This window comes from Podarcis liolepis, assembly GCF_965112155.1.
Source record: "Podarcis liolepis genome assembly, chromosome: 3".
In the NCBI taxonomy this organism is placed as follows: domain Eukaryota; kingdom Metazoa; phylum Chordata; class Lepidosauria; order Squamata; family Lacertidae; genus Podarcis; species Podarcis liolepis.
The window spans coordinates 99,902,866-99,925,754 of record NC_139557.1 but is presented as its reverse complement, the minus strand read 5'-3'; the positions used below and the strand labels follow the sequence as shown (position 1 = coordinate 99,925,754).

At 40.2% G+C, this 22,889-nt stretch overlaps 1 protein-coding gene and 1 long non-coding RNA gene across 4 annotated transcripts in view; one reads left to right on the top strand and one right to left on the bottom strand.

Moving 5' to 3' along the window:
- Positions 1–1,578: 1,578 nt before the first annotated feature.
- The window catches only part of UBR2 (ubiquitin protein ligase E3 component n-recognin 2), a 55,341-nt gene continuing 34,030 nt past the window's right edge, over positions 1,579–22,889 (bottom strand). For 2 of the 3 annotated variants that reach the window (XM_083494035.1, XM_083494034.1), the window contains exons 27-47: positions 22,388–22,497; positions 22,227–22,307; positions 21,475–21,656; positions 20,784–20,983; positions 20,194–20,287; positions 18,957–19,118; positions 15,791–15,888; positions 15,480–15,558; positions 14,036–14,184; positions 13,878–13,933; positions 13,496–13,592; positions 12,353–12,420; positions 11,845–11,980; positions 11,454–11,541; positions 10,517–10,647; positions 9,396–9,504; positions 8,742–8,798; positions 7,766–7,843; positions 6,879–7,049; positions 5,426–5,527; positions 1,579–3,875 (exon numbers count right to left, since the gene is read on the bottom strand). In XM_083494035.1, the coding sequence (XP_083350161.1) occupies positions 3,734–3,875; positions 5,426–5,527; positions 6,879–7,049; positions 7,766–7,843; positions 8,742–8,798; positions 9,396–9,504; positions 10,517–10,647; positions 11,454–11,541; positions 11,845–11,980; positions 12,353–12,420; positions 13,496–13,592; positions 13,878–13,933; positions 14,036–14,184; positions 15,480–15,558; positions 15,791–15,888; positions 18,957–19,118; positions 20,194–20,287; positions 20,784–20,983; positions 21,475–21,656; positions 22,227–22,307; positions 22,388–22,497 (2,390 nt within the window). In that variant the 3' untranslated portion in view covers positions 1,579–3,733. The remainder of the gene's footprint in view (positions 3,876–5,425; positions 5,528–6,878; positions 7,050–7,765; positions 7,844–8,741; positions 8,799–9,395; positions 9,505–10,516; positions 10,648–11,453; positions 11,542–11,844; positions 11,981–12,352; positions 12,421–13,495; positions 13,593–13,877; positions 13,934–14,035; positions 14,185–15,479; positions 15,559–15,790; positions 15,889–18,956; positions 19,119–20,193; positions 20,288–20,783; positions 20,984–21,474; positions 21,657–22,226; positions 22,308–22,387; positions 22,498–22,889) is intronic. The other variant, XR_014523524.1, reaches the window with a different exon arrangement.
- Positions 14,184–17,356, top strand: LOC310702919. Its single transcript, XR_014523791.1, has 2 exons — positions 14,184–14,719; positions 15,056–17,356. It is a non-coding gene; the product is annotated as an uncharacterized lncRNA (long non-coding RNA).

The following is a 22,889-nucleotide window of genomic DNA, read 5'->3' as shown; positions in this document are numbered from 1 at the left end:
CTCTATCCTGCACACGTAATGCTGGACAGTGATGGCTTCTGTGAGCATGTGCCGCTTAGCAGGAGCAGGAGACGGCTATATCAGGCTCCTCAGGCTAAGGATAACCTCTGCTGAACTGGTAACTGGCAGAGTTTACAATGATGCGAGTAGAATTTTTTTTTAAGCATTTCAGAGAAAGGGAAAAAATATTATTGCTAACTTTGCTTATGTTAAAGCTAATGCCGACCTCAGCTAAATAAATTTAGAAGGTGATGTGGTATTTTTAAAATGCTCTTTAAAAAGAAGAGCATTAGAGGTTAATTGATTAAGAGATAAGGCCAGAGAAATAGAACAATGTCACATGCTAACAGCTCCCCACTGAGAGATAAATGCCTGGATAAGTTTGTTTCCAGCAAGGCGACAGGTTGGGCGATGCAGAGATCTATTTTCAAGTCCAAACTCAAGGTTACCCTTCCAGTTTTGACCGTACTGTTATTTGTTAGTTTTAGAGTTTGCATTTTCAAGAATAAAAATAATTGTGTGTGGTAAGATGGGAGGAGAAAGGAGTGAAGAGCACAGAGTAGGAAAAAGAGAATGATTTATTTTTGTGGAAAACTGCAGTCTTCCATCAGGGAAATTCAGATATACAGAAGTAGATATATAGAAGTCCAATGTTTTGTTGAAACAAGTCCTGTTTTAAGGGCATGATCCAATATAATAATAATGAACTTCTATACATCTGAATTGCCAGCATGAAGGACTTTGGATAAAATTCTCTTTTTTGTACCTTGTGGGGTTTTGTTTTTGCTTCTTTTCCTAACCCCTCCCCCTTCCCAGCGTGATAAGCAAGATGTACTTAAAACAATGGGCTGAGTCACCACTCAGGTGCACTTGCCCCGTTGAACTGGGAACTAGTAAAAAGGTAAAGGGACCCCTGACCATTAGGTCCAGTCGTGACCGACTCTGGGGTTGCGGTGCTCATCTCGCTTAATTGTCCGAGGGAGCCGGCGTACAGCTTACGGGTCGTGTGGCCAGCATGACTAAGCCGCTTCTGGAGAACCAGAGCAGCACACGGAAACGCCGTTTACCTTCCCGCCGGAGTGGTACCTATTTATCTACTTGCACCTTGACGTGCTTTCAAACTGCGAGGTTGGCAGGAGCAGGGACCGAGCAACGAGAGCTCACCCCGTCGTGGGGATTCGAACCGCCGACCTTCTGATCGGCAAGTCCTAGGCTCTGTGGTTTAACCCACAGCGCCACGCGTCACGACTAATTTTTAACACTGCTTGCAAATAGGCTAAACAACCCAGCTCCTTCAAGCATTCCTCATAAGGCTTGGTTTCCAGACCCTTTAATGATCTTGGGAAAGGAGTCTTCACTTCTCCTGAGTAGTAGTCCTGCACTGTGTGGAGGCTTTCTTCTGTGCTTTGCTGTGTAATACTAATTTGCTAAAATGCTGACAAGATGCTTGAACTCAGATGTTTGAATGCAGAAAGAGATGTTGTTGATCCAGGCTATTAATCTTAAAACACAAAAGCTAGTAACTCAAAACATTCGGCACACCTTAAAAAAAATCAAATCAACAGGTTTACACATCAATCGAATGTCAACACCTAAAGCATTTATTTTTATACTTTTTATACATATGATACATTTGAATTTTTACAAGTTGTCCACAGATATGAAAGTTATTACAGGTATTAATTCCCTGATACTGAAAGCTTGTTATATAAACATTTCTACAATGAACATAAATACATGCAAAAGGAAAAAAGTCAGAGAAGAAAATGGGTTGTTGAAGAATGAGCAATCCTACAAAAAACCAGGATAAATTTATACACTTTTCCTATGTCATAGAGTCATAATTCCATCAACCCATTTGACTGCCATCTTGGACTAGAGTACCTGAGGGGAAAAGACCTTATTCTCTCAATATTTACTTTACATAGAAACTTGTCAGTTAAATGGCAGCAGATCCTATTTTTCTGTTTTATGCACCCATAAAAGGGGAGCATGGGAGACTGAGAATCTAAATGCATTGCTACTAAATGCCTCTTAAAGCAAGTTTGTTTTTTTAAAAATCCCAAAGAAACAGTATCAGAGCAGAACTAGTACATTAAGTGTAACATGCACAGCAAATAGCTTTATTCACAACCTAATCAAAGGGAAAATGAAGACTGAATATTTTCTTGCTAGTTACACAACACTCAGCAAAGAAGGAGAGGCTCAGGAACTACTAGCAAACACGTGTAGGAAGACTGATCAGATGGACGCCTGTCCTGTCAAAAGTTATTCTCCCTAAGAAAAGGAAGCCGAACTGGTATAGCTTTGAATTTGTGTCCTATGTATTCACTATTCTGAGCCTATAGAAGACTGCTGTAAACACTACTTGATGTGTTAGATCACCGAAAAAACCCAAACTTAGACTAATTGCTAGTATACTGGCTGTTCGTGGGATGCCATCTCTGAACTGAAGATGAAAGCCAGGAAAAATCCCAAGAGTTATCAGAACTAAGATTACAGATTATAGCTATTTATTTTAAAAGGATGCTATTTGGAAGGGACAGAGAGAATGAAACCTCTAGAGAAAGTATAATGTTATTTTATATGGTTTTATTTGAGGCCCCAATGTATATTTAGAAAATTCACTGCCTTCAGGCACCCATGTGCAAAATCTGTGCAGTTATTTCAATATACTTACAAAATATACTATAGACAAACTTCTTTACAGAACGCCAGCCAAGTTCAAATAGATGTAGATGGCGGTGCAAATTAAAGGAAATTCATGTGGTGGGAGGGGGGCTGTCCTTGGTTCTCACTTTGCCTTCTATGTTTTTATCTTGGAACTTTAAAAAGGGGAAAGGATCCTGAACCTTGAAGGCTGGTAATCAACAAATGTAAATGAAATGAAATGAAATAAAATTCTTATTTTCTTCCTATTCAATCTGACACCAAATTAATTTTTGCATGACTTCTCTGATGGGTGATGTTACTCAATATCTCAAATCAACTAAGCAGAATGTCAACCTTCTAAACATAGGAGGTTATCAATCACAGAATGGACAACAGCGTTCTGTTTTTGCCCACTATGTCAATATCACAATTCACACAATAATTCTAAAGAGCGCAATATTTCAAAAAAAGAAGATCTTTAAGTTAGTTTTCCTTATTAAAGTGTTCTCTTTTAAGAAGGAGAAAGACAAAGGCAAAATAGCCCTTCAAGGCTTCAGATTACAAAGTCATTTTAGATACAATGAGTGTTCTTCTGCACTCCTATAGATAAACCCATTGCTACATTTTTTTGCACCCCTATTTCATTCCATTACAAGTTTTAAGTCCTAAAATGCAAAATGGCTCAGATTTACTACAAAAGGGTGAACATACCACTTAAACATTGTGCTAAGTTGCCATTTCAGCAGAGTTTTTCCTCCTCTTATCCAAAAAGTTTCATACTCCAAGGAGAGGGCTACTTTTGTAATAGAAATGTTAAATTCAGTAGCCCAAGTTATAGAAATCAAAAGGTTGTGTACGAAAGAAGCAGTGCAAATAATACTATTGATCAAATCTGCTAAACAGAAAAGTTTACATGGTTATGGAAACCAGGAAATATACAAACATGGAAAAGTCAATAAAAGAACTAGACTCTTCTCTTTATTACTTCAATCCTTTGTTTCCTATTCCTCCTTCCGGCTGACAAATTTTGCTGGATTATAAAAGGATGACCATGAGGTTCCAGTCTTCAGAAAGGAATTAGTTATAAATGTTGCCAGTCGATTCCTACTAATGTTTGATTTGCTTCTTGTGCGTGTCCTATTTCCTCCGTAATGCTGTGTTGCTGCCAGAGTTTTTGGATCTTTTTAAATCGCTCTCTGCACAGATGTAAAGGATTCCCTCGTCTAGGGTAGAAAAGTCCATGAAAAAACAACTATAAGAACATGAAATATCCCAAGTTCCAAATGCTATCTTGCATGTAAACATAAATAAATAAAACCATTTGTTTGCAACGTTTATAAGCATGCCCTGGTCTCAGGGCTGAAACAATTAGGCAAACAATAAATCCAAGAAAAATAAACACATTTTTTTAAAAAAAACAATAATGAAAACCACCAGCAGCAGCACTTTATGGAAGCAGGTGACTAAAAGCTATCGGAGAAAAAGGCTCATAACAGCAAAGCTCAGTAAAGCTCACCTCCTCCCAATGGCCTGGACACATGCTGAAAGTTGATGTCACTAAGAGGCCAGAAATGCAAGTCACCAGCCAGGCATTCCTCATCATATCCACATCCATTAAGCATCACCTTGCTGACACCTTGGGGTTTCATCTATTCCCTCATATGCCCATGACCATCTGAAGTATTGCTCGACCTTACAAGGCTGATTGTAAAGATTACTTAGTTCAGCAAAAGGTAGGTCTCTGAGTGATCAGAAGGGCCCAGAAATATTTAAGTGTATGTATGTCTTTTGCACTTGGCTCTGGCTGGTGGATCTTGGGGTTTCAAAAAACAAAACAACCCCAAAGCAGATCCCACAAGCCAGAAGTCTGTCCGCATCTGAATTAGATAATGTACATGAAGCAGTTTGAATACTCGAGATGTGGTATATAGAATGTTAAGTCTTCTTTATCCCAACTAGATGAGGCAGGCAGAGATTGATGCTTTTTTCCTAATTCCAATTAGCTTCTCATATGCAACTGGTACTTAATCCTTGGGGAAATCTATGCTTCTTCAGACTTTCGTTGTTCCCCAAACTACACATTTTGCGGGCCAAACACCAAATAAGACTTGCCCAGTTCCCATGAGGCTGGCACCATAAGACAAAAGGTTCTGGTACATTTAATAATAATAATAATAATAATAATAATAATAATAATGTAGAGCACGGGTAGATTGAAGCTTGCACCAGCCCCAGCCAATATGGTCAATGGCCATGGATCATGGGAACTGTAGTCCAACAACATCTGGAGGGCACAATGTTGGCTACCCTTGCTGTAGAGTTTAGCCAGCGTAGAGTTTCCATGATGCTCCCACATGATATTATCAACACCTGCACATTAAGCAGTGCCCTCAAGCTTCAGTTTGAAGGGCATCCTGCAACAGGATTCACTGACTGGATGCTTAACTTTTTGTTCAAAACTTGCAGTGACTTCACACTACCGGATTCAACTCTAGAAATTATATTTCCATATGCACCTGACATCTAGAAGCTATGGCAACAGTGGCCATCCTTATTAACTAGTAACAATTTAAATGACCTCATGGAAGTCCATTTTTGTGAAATGGGTCTATTTCACAGAACTGCGATTAACTTTGAAAATTAATATAACTTTATTGATGGTTTCATGGGGTTCACCATCACGGTGTTTTTCCTTAGTTCTGGCAACATAGGTTGTTTGTTTTGTTTTTTGGAAACAATCAAAACAAATACAACACAGAATACGGAAAGCTACCTGAGTCCCTGATCCGTTTCTCCATAGTCATCAAGGTAAGGAGGAGCATAGAAGCAGCCCTTTGTTTTTCCAGCTAAGAATAGCACTTGACACTCCCGTACTCTGAAAAGATCACACAAAAGAGGACGTCCTGGTTAATGTAACTCCGTATGTCTCTTAAATCAATAATCCCACCAGCAATTAGAGGTTAAAGTTCATCACAAGCAGAAGAAATGAGGCATTTTCACAGAACCACAGCCTGTGCCTCCTCAATGAGCAGCTGCGTGAGATGAGTGCAGAGTGAATGCGCAGGTCAATTCTGTGTCCAGGGCAGCTGCCTACCAGCTCCATCTGGTACACCAGCTGAGACCCTATTTGCCTGCGGACTGTCTTGCCAGAGTGAATGCTCTGATTATCTCCCGCTTGGACTATTGCAATGTGCTCTATGTGGGGCTACCTTTGAAGGTGACATGGAAACTGCAACTAATCCAGAATGTGGCAGCTAGACTGGTGACTGGGAGCGGCCAAGACCACATAACAACTGCTAACAACACCTTGAAGATCCCGGGCCCCAGGGAAATTAGACTGGCTTTGACTAGAGCCAGGGCCTTTTAGGCTGTGGCTCCAGCCTGGTGGAACGCTTTCCTACAAGAGACCAGGGCCCTGCGGGATTTGACATCTTTCCGCAGGGCCTGCAAGACGGAGCCGTTCCGCCAGGCCTTTGGGCAGGATGCAGTTTGATTTACTTTCCTTTGTATAAAACAAGCCTGAAGGAGGCCCCCAACCCGCTCACAGGTCCTTGTATGATCAGTGGAAACAGTTGGCCCTGGCAAGTATCAACCTCTCTCAGTTACAACCTGATAATTGCCACCTGCCCAGATTTTAACTTGTCTGAATTAATTCTAAGATGTATTTTAATTAACTGATGTCTGTTTTTAGGCGTATTGTGTTGTTTTTATGATGTTATCCACTCTGAGCCCAGCCTCGGCCAGAGAGGGTGGGAATAAAATAAATTATTATTACTATTACACTGGTCCTGAAAGACCTACAATTCAAAGTGTTGGTGCTGACCTTTAAAGCCCTAAATGGCCTCGGCCAAGTATACCTGAAGGAGCGTTTGCACCTCCATCGTTCTGCCTGGACACTGAGGTCCAGTTCTGAGGGCATTCTCATGGTTCGCTCACTGTGAGAAGCCAAGTTACAGGAAACCAGGCAGAGGGCCTTCTCGGTAGTGGTGCCCGCCCTGTGGAATGCCCTCCCACCAGATGTCAAGGAAATAAACAACTATCTGACTTTTATAATACTCTGTTGGGAGCCGCCCAGAGTGGCTGGGGAAACCCAGGCAGATGGGCGGGATATATTTAATATATTACCTTATTATTACTAAAAACAAATCCTACAACTTAAGTCTCCTCTCGCTGTGGGAGAGGTGTGACTATCCATTGGAACTATTCAAGTGCAACCACCCTCTTACCTGAGAAAAATTCCTACTCCAGAGCCACAGATAAACGTATGTGCAGTACAGGCTCCTACGTCTTCTCCTTCCAGCTCTGTTTGACAACAGTAGCTCTGAGAACACAACATGGTCCCACATACAAGGCACAACGTTGGTGCTCTACTTTTATCACCACCTGACTTCGGACACCTTTGTAAGGAACAAAAAGATGTGACATTTATATTTAATATCACATTATCTTATCTACTTGGGTAAGTTTCACTGTGACTATTATAATATACTCCATTTAGTTCATGTCTTGGATCCAAAGACGAGTGAATGGAACTTCACTCAGGCAATGATATTTTCTAACTCCCTTCTCCTAACTGCTTCCTGCTGTCATCACTTCCCCTCCTCACAAAAGCTTATCCTTGAGTATGGAAGAACCTCTGAAACAGGACAGGATGCAGCAGGGAGGGAGAATGGGAAGAGACTGGAGTTGGGGCACAGGGAGATGCCTCTTGTGAGCCGAAATGCCTTTTTGCTCATGGAGGGGGGAGAAGCTAAGCAACAATGCACATCACATAAGCAAGAGCAGAAGATAAAGCACTATTTGTGTTCTTTCACAACAAATCGAGAAATCCCCTTTTGCCCACGGAGAGCACATTTGGGCCCAAGCCTTTATTTTGAAAGTTTAAAAACGTGTAAAATGTGTTTAGTATTTTTAAGGATACAGAAAGTGAGCTGAACAAAGCATTCATGAAAGTTTTAATAAAACTTTCAACTTTTCCAAAACTTTAAGAACCCCTTCAACTGAAGATGCCAAGGACTGCAAAGGTTATATACCCTGTCGCTGAGCTGCAGCCTGGTTTCAGAATTATTTCAATAAAAATCAAGGTGGTCATAAGGAATCTCATAAGACTTACGAAAAGTTAGAAGCTTGATTGATGAGGCTACTGTAATCATCGGGAAGGTCTATTAATTTGTTAGATTCTCGCGGGTAGCTAAAATGAAACGAACCAATAATACACATTAATACATTTCAAACTTGGCTTCGGTATGTATACAGTTTGATCTATTACTGTACATTTGGATTCACTGTTAAGCTATAATGTAGTATTGACTTTTTATTATTGAAAGACCTTTAACTACAAGCTTAGTGAGATCAGCTTGGGTGACCCTTGCCTTTTTGTAGGAGGGGGCAGTTCCTGCTGCTCTGAAGGAGGTGGTGATACAGCCACGCCTGAAGACTACCTTCCCTAGACGCAAGGGTATGCGACAACTACTGCCCAGTCACAAATATCTCCTTCCTGGGCAAGGGGCTTGAGAAGGTGGTGGCTGCCCACATTCAAACATGCTTGGCAGAAATGAATGACCTGGCCTTATTTCAATCGGGCTTCAATTTCAATCTGTCATTATCTGCATCAGGACAGGCAACAAAAACACTGGAAAGATGTAAATGAGATAGCAAACAGAGGCATGCAGTAGAAAAGAGCAATAGGAAGGTATGGTAACTATTAGGAAGAGGGAAGCAGCAATGGGACTGATACTTGTCTGCTCATTCAGCTGATGAACTTTTCCGACCATGTTCCCACATTGGTAGGCTTCTTTCAAGGACAGCATCACTGTATGCAATCCCCTTTCTCTAGCACTAGAAACTCCATCATGGATTTATACACTCCCTTTTAAGAAAACAGCTAATTAGGCTAACTGGACCTACAATGTAAGAAGCAGGGTAGGGGGAGGATGGGCTACCCACACAGCCTATGAACAAACTCCAACTAAAGGCCAAAAGGGATGTGGCAGACTTGCAGTCTGCCCCATTCACAGATAAAACAGGGGTGAGCAGCATGTCTTACACACCCCTGAATCTTTCCCTCCTGCTGGTTTTCTCTTACTTACCTTATGGCTTGTCTCTGACCTTGCAGGTATCTTTTTACTTCATCATTATTACACCAGCTGTTAATGGAAAGGGGGGGAAGGTTAGGGTTCATTCTTGTAGGAGCCAACTGAGAAGTACATGATTCCAGATCCTGCATCCAGAATTTCCATTTGCGAAAGGGCATCTCTGGATCAAACCCGTTGTAATTTAAATACTCTTAATGCTGTGAAATTTCTCAAAAACAGCTTTTAGCATTCCAACAGCAGCAGCAGATTTCACATATTGGGGGTTGGGGAGGAGATCTATCTGTGGTATAGGCTGTCTATTGCAATCCCATCACAAAATCTTGCAACAGCTGTATGCCACCATTAGAATGATAGCTATCTCCAAGATCTTGCATTTGGGAACTATACCTCAGTGCAATGAGGTAGTACCAATCCTTATAGCTGTGTGATGCAAAATACTCACATTTGCCTGTAACAGCACAGGACAGTGCAATTGCTGCCCTGCACTATTTTAAATAAGCATGTGTCTGCTGGCACAGTGATTTATAATGTTTAACTATCAGGTTGTCTCCACTGCTAGTTCTGTCATCTGATATAAACGCTCTACAAAAAAAAGGTGTTTTTCCACTGTATATTTATTTAAATTGAAATAATAAATATCGTTCCTACCTTTCAACTAGCGTATCTGTAATTTTGCTGTTTTCTTGAAAAAGGCAAACGAGGTTGTTTGGCAAAGAGAGATAGCTACATAAATGTTCAAACTGGTTTGCCCCGCTGACTGCAACGGGAGAGAGAAAAAAGAAAGATATATGATGATGATGGTTAGATGAATCAATCATCTGTAAGGAAATCCCCAAACACACATGTACGCATGTGTATAATTTCCGGAGAAGTAGCCATTTTGCAGTCTTTAAGGTTCCACAAAAATAGTTATGCTTTGTGCTGCAATAGACTAACATTTAAGAGGGAATAAGCTTTCATGGACTACAGTTTGCGTCGCTAGATGCTTTTATTTATTCAGTTCATAAAATTTATATACTGCTGGGGGGGGGGCAGACCTCAAAGAGATGCATTAAATGACATCCTGAGTTACAGGTATATACATTGTTGTGATTCAGCGGTTTCATATTGCAGTTTCCCTTTTCCAGCATGATCACCTTAAGGTTGGTTACAGACTATTTTGTGATTGAAAATTCCCTCCAATGGTTTGCATAGAGGCTCTGTGCAGAAGCTGACCTGTCTGTCCTATGTAGAATGTGCAAGGGGATTGTTGGTAGAGGATATGTATCATATTGTAAGATGTGCAGGTAAAAGTACCCATATTTCCAATGAGATTAACTGAATTAGCGAAATATAGCAACAACCAAGGGAAAACTAATAGGCCCACATGCAAAGCCCAACTGAAGTCCCCTTGAAATTAATGGGACATAAAATTAGTCATGACAAGCTATTTATTTTAATGGCACTTAAGCACAATTAATGTTCTCTGGATTTGAGCCACTTTAGTTTATATTTAGCTCTTTACACCTGGTATGGTAATTCTGCAAGGTTATTGTTTTTCATTTTTGTCCCTTATTTAATGCATATTTTGTTCACAAGTGTAAGCTATCCAAAATTTAATTATCTACTACTGCACTGTCTATAAAATCACATTACACCTCACTTCCATTTTCAAGACAAATTAGTTATAATACTGAATATACAAAGCTGCAATTCATTCTTTAGTGTTTAAAATTACACTTCACCAGCCATTCACATTATTGCTTCAAAGTGGCTAACTGATTTTATACCTTGCAATTCTGGTGGTACTGGAACACCATTTAAATAGTGGAAGAACATAGCAGAGCACCTCAGAAAAGGCATGATCCCAGCTTTTATACTTCTCCATAGATGCCATCCAGAGGACATTTCTTTGAAGGCACTAAGAATAAAAACAGATATAGATTTTTTGTGAAATCAATATTAAAAGTTACACAAAATGCCACAAACATTTAATTGATTTTGCATTTCATCAATTAAGTGCCCCGGCAGGGAAATAAAGGGTGTGATCCAACTGGTGGCCTTGTGCTCACAGAATGACTATTTATTCAGCGGATGCCTTTGCTAATGGGATAGCAGGGCCCTGTTCTGGAATGTCTCCAAATTCTGTGGAGCTGTTTTAGGGGTGCTGTGGAGTCGAGGTGATACAGGAAAATCAGCAATATAATAATAATATTCCTTTATTTTCCATTAGTGAAAGCTTTCACTGGGTGAAAAGAGTGCAAGGGCACCAATTGGATTCCACCCCAAAACTTCTGACTTCATTGTATTTTAAAGTAGATTCGAAGTCAAAACACTATTGCCTATTCAGTTCCAGGGCTACCCCCACATCTTTAATAACCCCACAGTAACTAAGGCCCCATCTACATTATACATGTAAAGCAGCATCATGTCACTGAGCTAGCCCTGAGCTCATTTGGTAGAACATGAGACTCTCAATCTTGGGCGTCGTGGGTTCGAGCCCAATATTGGGTTCTTTCAAGCCCTAAACCAGAACACCTGAAAGACCAGAACACCTGAAAGACTGCCTGCTCATCAGAGCTTATCTGAAATAGCCAGCAGAGAGTTTTCTCCATGTGGCTCCACCTCTGGGGAATAAGAAATGAGCTTCCACATATAATAAGCTTGGAGAAGGTAAGTGAAGTAGAACAATGTATGGAAAGGCTGCACCAAAAATTATGATTTTACCTTCCTGCATACCGGCCAATACATTTATGCAAAGCAAGAACTGCTTCTTCTTCACCAGTAGGATTTTCTTGGTCCATGCCATTTTCTTCTGAAAAAGTGAACAAAGTAAGTCTAAACCTAATTGTAGTGACCACAGTTGTGGATGCTTCACCAGAGAACCTTGTGCAATTTGAAAACTTGCTAAATCTATATACCAAGAACATAGTAGCATTAACAAAAAGTTGCACTGGAGCAATGCTTTTCGTTTCATAAAGCATAACTGCAACTATCCCAATATACACCTGCTTCACGGTTAACCATTATTTTGCCCAAGAAGCCATAATTATTTCTCTTCCCTTCTCCAGTTTCCCTTCATGCACAAATCAGAATAACTTTAAACAGAACACATTACCTGTGGATGAGGTAAGCATTATTTGTACAATATGTGCCATAGTAACAAGGTGGAAGATATGAATATCTCCAGTACCAAGACTAACTCCTGAAAAATCCTGACTGTGTACAGCAGGGAAAGAGAGCACCAAGCACACCTGTAGACAAGGGGGAAATCTATAAGAGACAGAACGATTGAATTCTCTCATCCATTCCCCATTTACATCTGCTTAACCCAATCCCGCAAAGCCATCAATTCAGCATCCTTACATAAAGCAACAAACAGGGCTGACTCTGAATGTTAACTACTGACCCACTACTTCAGTAAACCAAAGGAAAAGTCACTCATACATCAAGTATTTACTTCCTGTTGCGAGACTCTGACCTGCAACCTTTCTTTTCTGCTGTATTTCATAAAAATATTTTGCTAGACATTATTTCCAGTGCGCAGGACTTTCTTTCCAAAAGTTAAGCTAATGATATATGGCATACAGGATTGCAGCACTGTCAGAATTTATAAAGGTACTTACCAATAAATGAAACATGTCGATATCAAGAATGCAAGCAAGATTCCCACTTTTTTCATTAGGCACCAGCGCTGGATATTTAAAATACAAAATGGTTACTGATGTCAGAATTTTATTATTCTACATTTAATTTCTGAAACTGTAGACTGTTTTCTAACCTATCTAATGGCACCTGAGCTTCAGAGTAGCATTGCTGAGTCTGACGTAGATTTAGTGGGTGATAATACACCTAAGTCACACTCAGAAATCAATGGCTATTACTCAAGTCCCCAGTATTACCTTCGGTGGATGAAACTTTCAAAATATGGACCACAGTTACCATGAAGAAACACTCAGCTATGGACAATAATGCTTTGTCTCAGGAAGACACAGCACCTCCACTTGGAAGACTATCAGCCAGGTGGGTTAGACACTGTCCTTGGATAGGTGGACTAATGGTCTGATGCAATTTAAATCAGCAACATGCTGATTGAGGGGAAGCCTATCTTGTCAGTTGGCATTTCTTAGTGCAGAAAGTATTGATCTGATGTGTAGAGATCTTTCCTATTCTAATTAATTCAAGAGGGTTCTGGAAGCTTCTCTGTGTGAAAGAAACAAGCAGAAGGTTCATGACGTTTGGGTTATTCCTTCAGAGAAACTGAGTACAGATGGCTTAAACTGGTTCTGTTCTGTCTTCTGTCAAGGGTCATGCTGACTATAAACGTAAGGCCAGAAGGAGCCTAGGCTTCACTTTCTCTTTCTATTTCTCTTCCTTCTGGTGTGGTGTTCTGTATATAGTGTTAAGCTTTACACTTATTATAAGTTATTGTAAGTTTAAGTTAAGCCAGCTGCAACTGGATTTCTTATGGAAAGTGCCAATCCCGAATGTAATGGATTTGTGACCATTAAGCTCATTTGCCTTTAGTAGCAGTAAAGCTCTGCTGGATGAAATATAATTGCCTCTGGTCTATTTTTGGGGACTCTTGAAACGAGTTTAAGTTTTTACTCTGCTAACTATACACTGGAATCTACTCTGGATCCATATTGAGTAGAATTTCATAATTATGGATCCAAAATGTTATTTAAGAACGCACAAGCTTTTCTTCAAGTTTGGTTTCTCTGTCATAATTCTGAAATTGAGAAGAATCACCGTGATCTTGAACTTACATGAGAAAAGCCTGCCAAAGTGACCCTGTACTGCCGAGAGTGAAGAAACTGCCCAGTGTGCAGCTGCAAATCTCGTCAATGAAGTAAGGCAGTCATCCTGGAAGAGGACATAACCACAGTTGCAAGCAAGTACAGTAAACAAAGGGGCAAACAAAAGCAAACCTCATTCCTTCACGCTGTTTAATGAAAATTAAGCCCTTTGGAAAATTCCTTGCTTTGCTGAAATTGTGGAGGTGACACATATTAATAATCTATAACAGGTGGTTATTTTGTAATAGATGGCTATTTTTCTAAAACTTCAGGGGACCCAAAATAAGATAACCACTTCACTATCTCTACTTATCCCTCAGTGCTTTAGCCTTAGCTGGTCGGCACATCGTACCTGTCTGCAAGATAAGTGTCCAAATAATGGTTTCTCTTCATCTGCTAAAATCCGTTCTGTGGAGGGCAAAAATAATAAGTTAAGTGAGAGTAGCAGAACACCTAAATGGATCTTGCTCCCCTGAGCGCCGACATTTTAACGAATGGTAAATTTGTTACCTATTGTTTGTATTGTATATGCACAACTGCCCCAGCACATTATAGGTACACGTAGATCGTCTTCGTTGGGGTGAACCTTCAGGCCCACTTTGTATGTTGCAGTGCCAAATGTTTTCAGCATTTCCTTAATGCTTTCAGAATACGGATTCCTTAAATATGTGAAGAACACATACTATTAACTACAAGTTTAAAGCATGATTTTGAGAAGCTACACATTGGCTGGAATACATTCCTAGTCTAAAAGGTCAAGCATGCCCTAGACACAGAGTCTGTCCCAGCTAATGTGCCCTTTACATTATCTGCCATCCTTGTTTATTTGGATCTCAGAGTTTAGGAAGGTTTTAAACAGCATTTTTCAGAACACCTCTTGCTCACTGTATTCACTGTGAATAAATACTGCAAAAGTCCATTGATTTGGTGATACTGTTGTGCCAAAAGGGATGAGGACAATTAATTTATAATCTGGAGTAATCTTGGCTATGCTCTTTTTGCTAATTTTTGTTGTTGTTGTTGTTAGATGGCAATTTTATTCATTTATGTAAAGTAAAACTAAACATCCTTAATGATAAGTTATCCTCAACTGTTGGACCTAGGTTTACAACCAACTGAAAACCTTTGCAAAGTATTCCAGAGTGCTTTTATCATTCTCCACTATTTTTGGCCTGAACTTAAATCAATACAGTGGTGCCCCGCAAGACGAATGCCTCGCAAGACGAAAAACCCACTAGACGAAAGGGTTTTCCGTTTTTCAATGCGCATCACAAGACGAATTTCCCTATGGGCTTGCTTCGCAAGATGAAAACGTCTTGCGAGTCTTGCGATTTTTTTCGCCCCCCCCTTTTCTAAGCCGCTAAGCCGCTAATAGCCTTTTAGCCGCTAAGCCGCTAAGCCTTTAATAGCCGCTAAACCGCTAATAGCGCTAATCCGCTAATAGGGTTGCTTTGCAAGACAAAAAAACCGCTAGACGAAGAGACTCGCGGAACGGATTATTTTCGTCTTGCGAGGCACCACTGTATTTAGATTTATTGCAAATCTAAGTATCAGGATTCTGAACTGAGTCTCCTTCTGCATACACACAACATTGGGTGATATCCCATGTCAGGCATACACAGAATATACCCACTGAAAATAAAATAATCTACTTTGAGTATGACTAACACCGGATATCACCCAGTGTCTGGATGTTTTGCTTTTTTTTTTCAACCACAGTTGCTCATCCTAAAATAAAAGACAAGTCAAGAAACTCACATCATATCCATTTGGCTTCTGTAAATGTTATGAACACCACATGCATTTTATAATTAAAAATGCCAAAATGTGTATATTTTGTCTTGTAGCTTATAAAAGAGTTCTTACATGCCCCTGGCCTGCTAGTGCTGAACAAAGTGTATTTAAATTGGTAGCAGGACAATTTGAAGTTCATTATTAATAAACTGATACATACTTTGGTTGGAACTCTGGTCTAAACCCTTCAGGTAGTTGCAGTTCATCCATTTTTTCTGAGCTACTACAAGTAGGTTTACCTGAAAGGTAAGCAAATGATACATTACTGTCATGTTAATACTATTGTTCATGATGTCTGCACTCTACAAACTGTAGAAAAAAAAGCACTCTTGCCAACAGAGAGACCATCAGAACAGTCTCATTGCCAATTAGACACCCAAAAGGAAAAATCCCTTGAACCTGAACAGCAAACACACTATTTTTCACCACCTTTTCCTGAGAAGTGTGATAATGTAAGCAGAATTCACTTACTAGCACTTTCCTGATCTCGAAGCATACACAATGCTTTGATTTGCTGAGATATTGTTCTTATCCACTGAGCAAGATTTTGTTGACTTGAAAAATCTAACCTGTCAAGAACAAACATATACATATGTGTTTTCAAGTCATATTTTTACATAAATGATACAACAGTCCCCCAAGTCCGACATCAGGAATGCAGGCCTTGTGCAGCATTCCTATATGAGCAGGGCATTCCTACAGGTGATTTCCTCACCAATTCAAGAACTCTGGGACAGAAAGAGAGAGGCAATGCACGTCCATTCCTTTCCCTACCAAAGCCAGTTTCCTGAATTGTTTTTCTATCATGCTCTTGCATAACTCTGCTAGAGGGTGAACAAGAGACACAATGCAACCAGTGGTAGGAAATCAATGGTCTGAAACCAAGCATTATGAGGAACAGCTGATGGAATTGGGTATGTTTTTAGCCTCGAGAAGAGGAGACTGAGCAAGCTTGTTTTCTCCTGCTCCGGAGGGTAGGACCCGAATCAATGGAGTATTCAAGTTACAAGAAAGGAGATTCTGACTAAACATCAGGAAGAACTTGCCGATGCAACAGACTCCATCAGAAGGTCGTGGACTTTCCTTCCTTGGAAGTTTTTAAGCACAGGATGGCTGGCCATCAGCCATGGGTGCTTTAGCTGACATTCCTGCATTGGAGAGGGCTGGACTAGAAGACCCTTCGCATCCTTTCCACCTATGATTCTGTGATTCTGTGAAATGACCACTGCAGGCTTTCATATACCAGTATAAATTAATACTAGCATTTATAAATATATTGGGTTGGATCTATAGTTGCATGAAGAAGAACTCTGCTAAATGGATGCTTCCATGGGCAGGAGAGAAAGAGGGGTTGATTTTTGCCAATTCCCCCTTTGCCCGAAGACCCCCATGCTTCCTGCAGATGGGTCCCATACTATGGAACAAGATGGAAGGTGGTGCAGGAAAGGGAATAGCAAAAATAAAATCAAATGCTCCTCTCCTTTCTCCAGTGGGTGTATCTGCTAGTTCCAAGTCACAGCAGGTCTGAATCTAACCCATTTTGTTTTTTCTCTGAACCACCACTACTGGTTGTTAAACATGTTGTATCACAGACTTGGAGGCAGCAAAGACAATGGATTCCTGTGGCGTTTGCCCTCCTAGGTGTGTGACATCATACTGGGTTCATAAGGAAAGGTTAACTAATTGTAAAATGACTAACCAATGAGAACCCAAGGGGCAGAGTTAACTGTGCATAAGGTTTAAGCACAGAGGGGTTTTTTGGAGAGAGAGTTAGAGTTAGGATGGTTGAGAAGACAGTCTGGAGTTAGAAGAGACAGAGAAGATATGTCTGTGGGTTGGGCTAGTCTGGTGTGAGAGAGTGAGAGAATTTGTTAAGAGGAGTCAGTCAAACAGTTGAGATAAACAGGCAGAAGGTATTAGGATGGTATAGTCCGGTAAAGAAACTAAAGTTAAGATACTGACAGGAATATTATCTGAGAAACCATAAACTTGTTAATGCTTGTAAAATAAACTTGTTTTTTAGTTCACTTTTAACAACTGTCTGGACTCAGTGTTTTACCAGAGAGTAACGGGTTGGTGGCAGTGGGGAAGCGAGCACAGTGGTGGCACAGGGATCAATAGACCGTTAAACGTCCGGGGACCCTGTGTGATCGCCACAATTACTATCAGAAATCAAATGGATTTGTTTTTGTCTGTGTTATAGGAGACTTAGTCTCAGTTTCTCCAAAAGTATTTCCTGTGGCCATCATGCAGAAGCCAGCATTCAACAGAAGAAGAAAAAGAACAACTATGTCATGAGGATTAGAGGGCGAGTGTGACGGATTCTACTCTGGCACAGCAAATCTTTTAATGCAGCTTTCTGACCTATTAAGCATATGATTACTGATGTTTACCTATCAGCGCTAAGGTTTTGCCACGTGTGACTTTGCTTTGCCAATCTTTTGCAGCTTTTGCTAGGGCAAACCAAAACAAGCTGAAAGCATGCACAACTTTTACAACAGAGCACCAATGATACGTTAGGACTACGTATGTTAAGAGATATCACAGTAATCTGTGACAACATAAAGCATTAATGTTGCCCTTAATGGACAACATTTTTTAAACATTAAGATAAAATGCTTTTAAAATAAAATAGGCTTCTAAATATATATGGTTGCATCCCAAAGCTGTGTAAAGGGAGTTGTGCTAATGCAATGGGACTTCTCCTCCCTCTCCTCCCTGCTGCAGTCCCTGTGTGTTGCCAGAATCTGCTTCACAGTCTTCCCCAACCCTCTGGGGCAGGTTTTGAGAGTGCATGGAGTGGGGAATCCTGGGGAAAGGAAAGGAAGGGGAAGTCCAGTTGTGGGAGCAGAAGTATTCTGCTGGCAACACCGACACAACTTCATGGCTTAATAGTTCTGACAATTGCAGCAGCACTTCATCACAAAACTCTTGAACTCGAATGTGTCCGCAGGCTTCAATCTACCCATCTAGTCTCCAATCAATACAGTCTGTTTTCTCCCACTACACATGTTAAAATGTAACACAGCCCAGAAGTTAATAAGTTAAAAATACAAGGCTACTATAACACAGACAAAAACAATAAAAAGCAGGCATCAACGCCAAATGATACCCTCTTTGGCTTTGCTGTTTACATATTATTTTTATATAAATGTATACATATGCACATACATTTATACACATACATTTCTATACCTATCTGCTAATTCCCTTGTAACTATACTCCTCAAAGGAGAGTAAGATTGCCAGGATGATTGGCCTAGGATTGTTAAGACTACTGAATGATTTCAAGACTACTAAGCATTTCATAACCACACAAAAATCTTTAATAAGTTGTGATGTCAAATTAAGAATACCTGATGTTTCCCCAACATTAAAGAGAACACAGCACACAGCCAGCATCTATCAGGCACTCTCCAGAGTTGCATCCAATTTGTGCCCTTGCACCAGATCTTTTGAACAAACAAGCAGCATCCACTAACAGAGGTGATTTTTCCCTCTATACACGCCCCTCCTTTCCTGCAGCTCTTGGGACCGATCCTCAAAATCAGTTCTGGGTGGTCCCCCCATCCTTCAGGAAAGAAGCGCTAGGTTTTTTTAATCAAACCAACAGAGTAGCTAAGAAAGGGTAACTGACCTGTTAAACAAACTCCTTGGGGGAGGAAGTAGAGGGATGACCGTGTTGCTTAAACATTCACAAAGGGGACAAAGGAATTCACCATTTTCTACATCGTAACTTGTGTGCACACGTAATCTTTGTTGTCGCCTTTGCTCTTTTGCTTGTACGGCGTCAAAATACCTTTGGAGAGCAGCATAAGTTAAAGCTTTGCAAAATGAATTCCACAAGATACCACTGAACGCTACGTTGCTGCCTTCATCAACACAATAGACATCTTCTCCAGCGTGTCAAGTCCTTCTTAGAAGGTTTGCAGTACTGGCCAGCCAAATGCAGCATACAGAACCTCTCAATTATGGGACACTTCAATACAAGAATAGTTTCACCAGCAGGAAGCATGTCTCAAAATGGGAATTCACTGCAACGAAACCTTTCCATCTGGGCACATCTTTAGAAATAAGCTCAATGAGCAAGGTCAAAAACAGCTGGGCATACATAACCTAACATTAGTATATGCTTGGGGAATGCATACATCCTTGGGAAGAATGATGATAAAACACATAAGTTTATTTTCACCAAGGTTAGAGGAATAAAGGAAATAGTAAGTGCAAATGTTCTTTACCTAATTTAATTTTTCTTATGCAAGACTGCAGCAACTCAATTTATTTCGGGCTAATGAACAGTGAAGTTGCAGCATTTTTAAAAATAATGTAGTGTTCTCTCAGCCATGCTTTACATTTGTCTTCAAAATGTTAAAATATATAGAGACAAAATGGAGTTTACTACAGAAACATTTTTGTACGAAGAAAATTTAAACATTCTTCTGGTGTGGGGATGGTTATAGGTAAAAGGTATTTGCTGTCAGATTGTTCAGTCAATTTCCTTTTCTTCCCTTCATCCAATTCTTGCTCCTAAGCTTTGTTCCTGTTAGAGATTTGTTACAAAATAAAACCAGTGTCTCAAAATTCTTCTCTGCCCCATTAACAGGTAGGCAGTCTGCTGCCCAAAGTGACCCTAATCTTCACCTGACCTTCTGATCAGTCTGCAGATATGCACTATACGTAGAGCCAAAACATTATGAGGCCTGTAACATGCAGCCATGGACTTTGGAAGATGATCAAAAGGGGGATCAACTTCTCAGGCAGGGACATCATGAATTACTTGAGTGGCTGTACATGAATACTTAGTCAAGTGCATCAGACCACAGAGCAAAACTGCGCTAAATTGACATCTCTTAAATGTTTAAAATGAAAGTTACCTTTGCCAACAGTGGGCATGCATAATGTGTCCACAGCTACCAGTGTATGTTCCACATGACAGGTCCGGGTGCATGAACAATGGATCATATTTTTCTGCATGTAAAGACATTTTAAGAAAAATATTAGAAGGAAAAACTGCAAATTTTACTCACATCGATTTTGAAAATACTTTTAAATTATTAAGGAATTAACATCTTAAATCAAAGAATTATTTAAAATTTATTTCCCATGTAGCTCATGGCTAATACACATGCACTAGACTCAGCCACTGAGAAAATCCTGGTGGTCCAAGACCTATGTATTAAGCTAGAACCAGGGTAATTTTAAATATTTGATTATGATGATGATATATTTATTTACACCCTGCCTTTTCCCCTGATGTGGCTTACAGATAAAAGCAAGAATCACCAAAAGCATAGAAAAAACATCTATTAAAAACAATTAAACATTAATAGAATTAAAACTACAGTATATAAATACATACATTGAACAGAATCTTCCTAGTTATTATTCAATTCTAGGAGACCTACCGAAATCACACACAACGACAAAGATGGATATCCAGTATCACAATATTGCCTCTACTTACCAGGATCTGGAATCACTTTACTTCTGTTTTTAGACAAGACTGTCGATCTTTGAACAAATGCTGCCAGCACCATGGCTCTGTTATCCACCTTAACCTCCTGTTCTTCTTGGCATAAGATACAGGTAACAACTTGCCTCTGTGCAGTCACTTTAGTTTGCTCAGGACCCAAAGCTGTAAGCTTGGTATCTGAAACTGAAGGACTAGAATCAAATGATATTAGTAAGTATTTCACTGGAATGTTTTCCAAACTAAGGCAACAGTTCAGTTCATCGTATGCAGCTGCCAATGCAAACATTTTAATTTGGATATGATGCAGCATATGCCTTAAGAAAACTTTAAGAAGAGTCCTACATTTTTAAAAAAATAAATAAATCTAAGGAGCTCTCCATAGTGTCACAGTTAAAAGCAGCACTCTTGAAAGTGTTTAGATTCAAAGCACATAGCATACACAAGCACATCCCATATTATTTTGGTAGAAGTGATTGTGGATGTTTAAGGGCTCCCTCCTCTCTTGTCCTTCTTCCAGCATCCTCCTCCACTGGATTGGAAACTCTTCTGTTTGCACATGGCATTCTTAGGATCCAAGCTTAAGAAATTATAAACACCGGCTGGAGTGAAAATGCCGTTGCACAATGTCAAAGTGAAGTGTCTACTACAAAGGGAGAGACACTACTTGTCACTTTCATCTTACCTATTATCATGCACTCTGGAGGTAGAAGTTTCAAGTTCATCCATAGTCTGCTGGAAGAGCTCTTTGTTCTCATCAATGAAGTGTCGCTGCATCTCAGACATCTGTGCCATGATCTTCTCTCTGCGCAGCCTGGCAATCTCGGCTTTTCTCTTTCTCTCGGCCTTTTCTTTATCTCGTGTGCTCTACAGAGTTGTTACGTTAACAAACACAGCTGATTTTAACCGATCGTTTATGCATGGATTTCACAATTTACGAGTGTCTTGACATTAAAAAAAACCCCACGCAAAATAAGCCAAATTTTCTGTACTTGCCCCACACCTGATGTCAAATATCATGCCAACTGTGGGATACGTGGATGTGGTTTATGAGAAATGGCCTCATGAGCCAAATATGTATCTGTGCCAGGCCTAACTAGCAGTTACAGTTGCCAGGGTGGTGGTGTTCATCTGACCCCGTTGCCTGTGTTGCTTCTGCTTATCAGGAGGTGTAGGGGCAAGGCAGTGGCAAGGTTGGTGCGGTGCGAATGCACCAGGAGCATTGGACATTTCCCTCCCTCTTTCTCTCCTGCTAGGCAACAGCTGCCCCACTTACTACTACTGCCGATCAGGCCCTTAGGGCACAGGTTTCCCATCAACATGGGTAACATAAACTCCTCCCCCCACTACAAATTCCCCTAAATCTATCTGTTAAGATATAAGTGTATTTAATGAATGGTCACTACTAGGTTAAGTACTCAATGGTTTTATTTTTACCTCTTCCATAATATTTCCCTCTGTCTCCGATACAGGACTTGCAGAAGATCTCTCTCTGAGCTTCTTAACAGCATTAAAAGTCTGGAACAAGGAAATTCATATTGTTTGCAATTTAAATATTGTAACCTTCCTGTTACTCATAAAGATGGAGCACAATTTACCTTCAGTATCCATCTGATCATATCTTTGTGGACTTCCAGGTGCGGTGCATTTTGCAAAGTTTCTAGCATTGCTAATATACTTGGGGAATTGCGGGGTGTCTCACCAGGCCCTGTTTCAAACAAGGGTAAGAGGAAACAACAACACTATTACTATACACATTTGCTCTATTTGTTTGACTCCATCGTGTTAGCTTAAATTCAGTATAGCAGAACATGCAGGATACATGTTGTTTTTAAATCCTATCCCAGGGAAAGTGGTGCATTTCCCCTTCATTCAAGCTCCCCCCCCCCCACACACACATTGAATTGCAAAATTTATCAATAGTTAATCTAATCAATATTAGAGCAGAGGAACTGAAGACCATTTCAAACATTACACAGAGGCAAACGTACATTTTACACAGGGAGCCACAGACAACCTATTCCTGATTTATGTGCCTGAGTCAAATATAGTGCCATATTTATCAGAAGCATACAAAAAATAGGTTTCCTTATTAAAAAC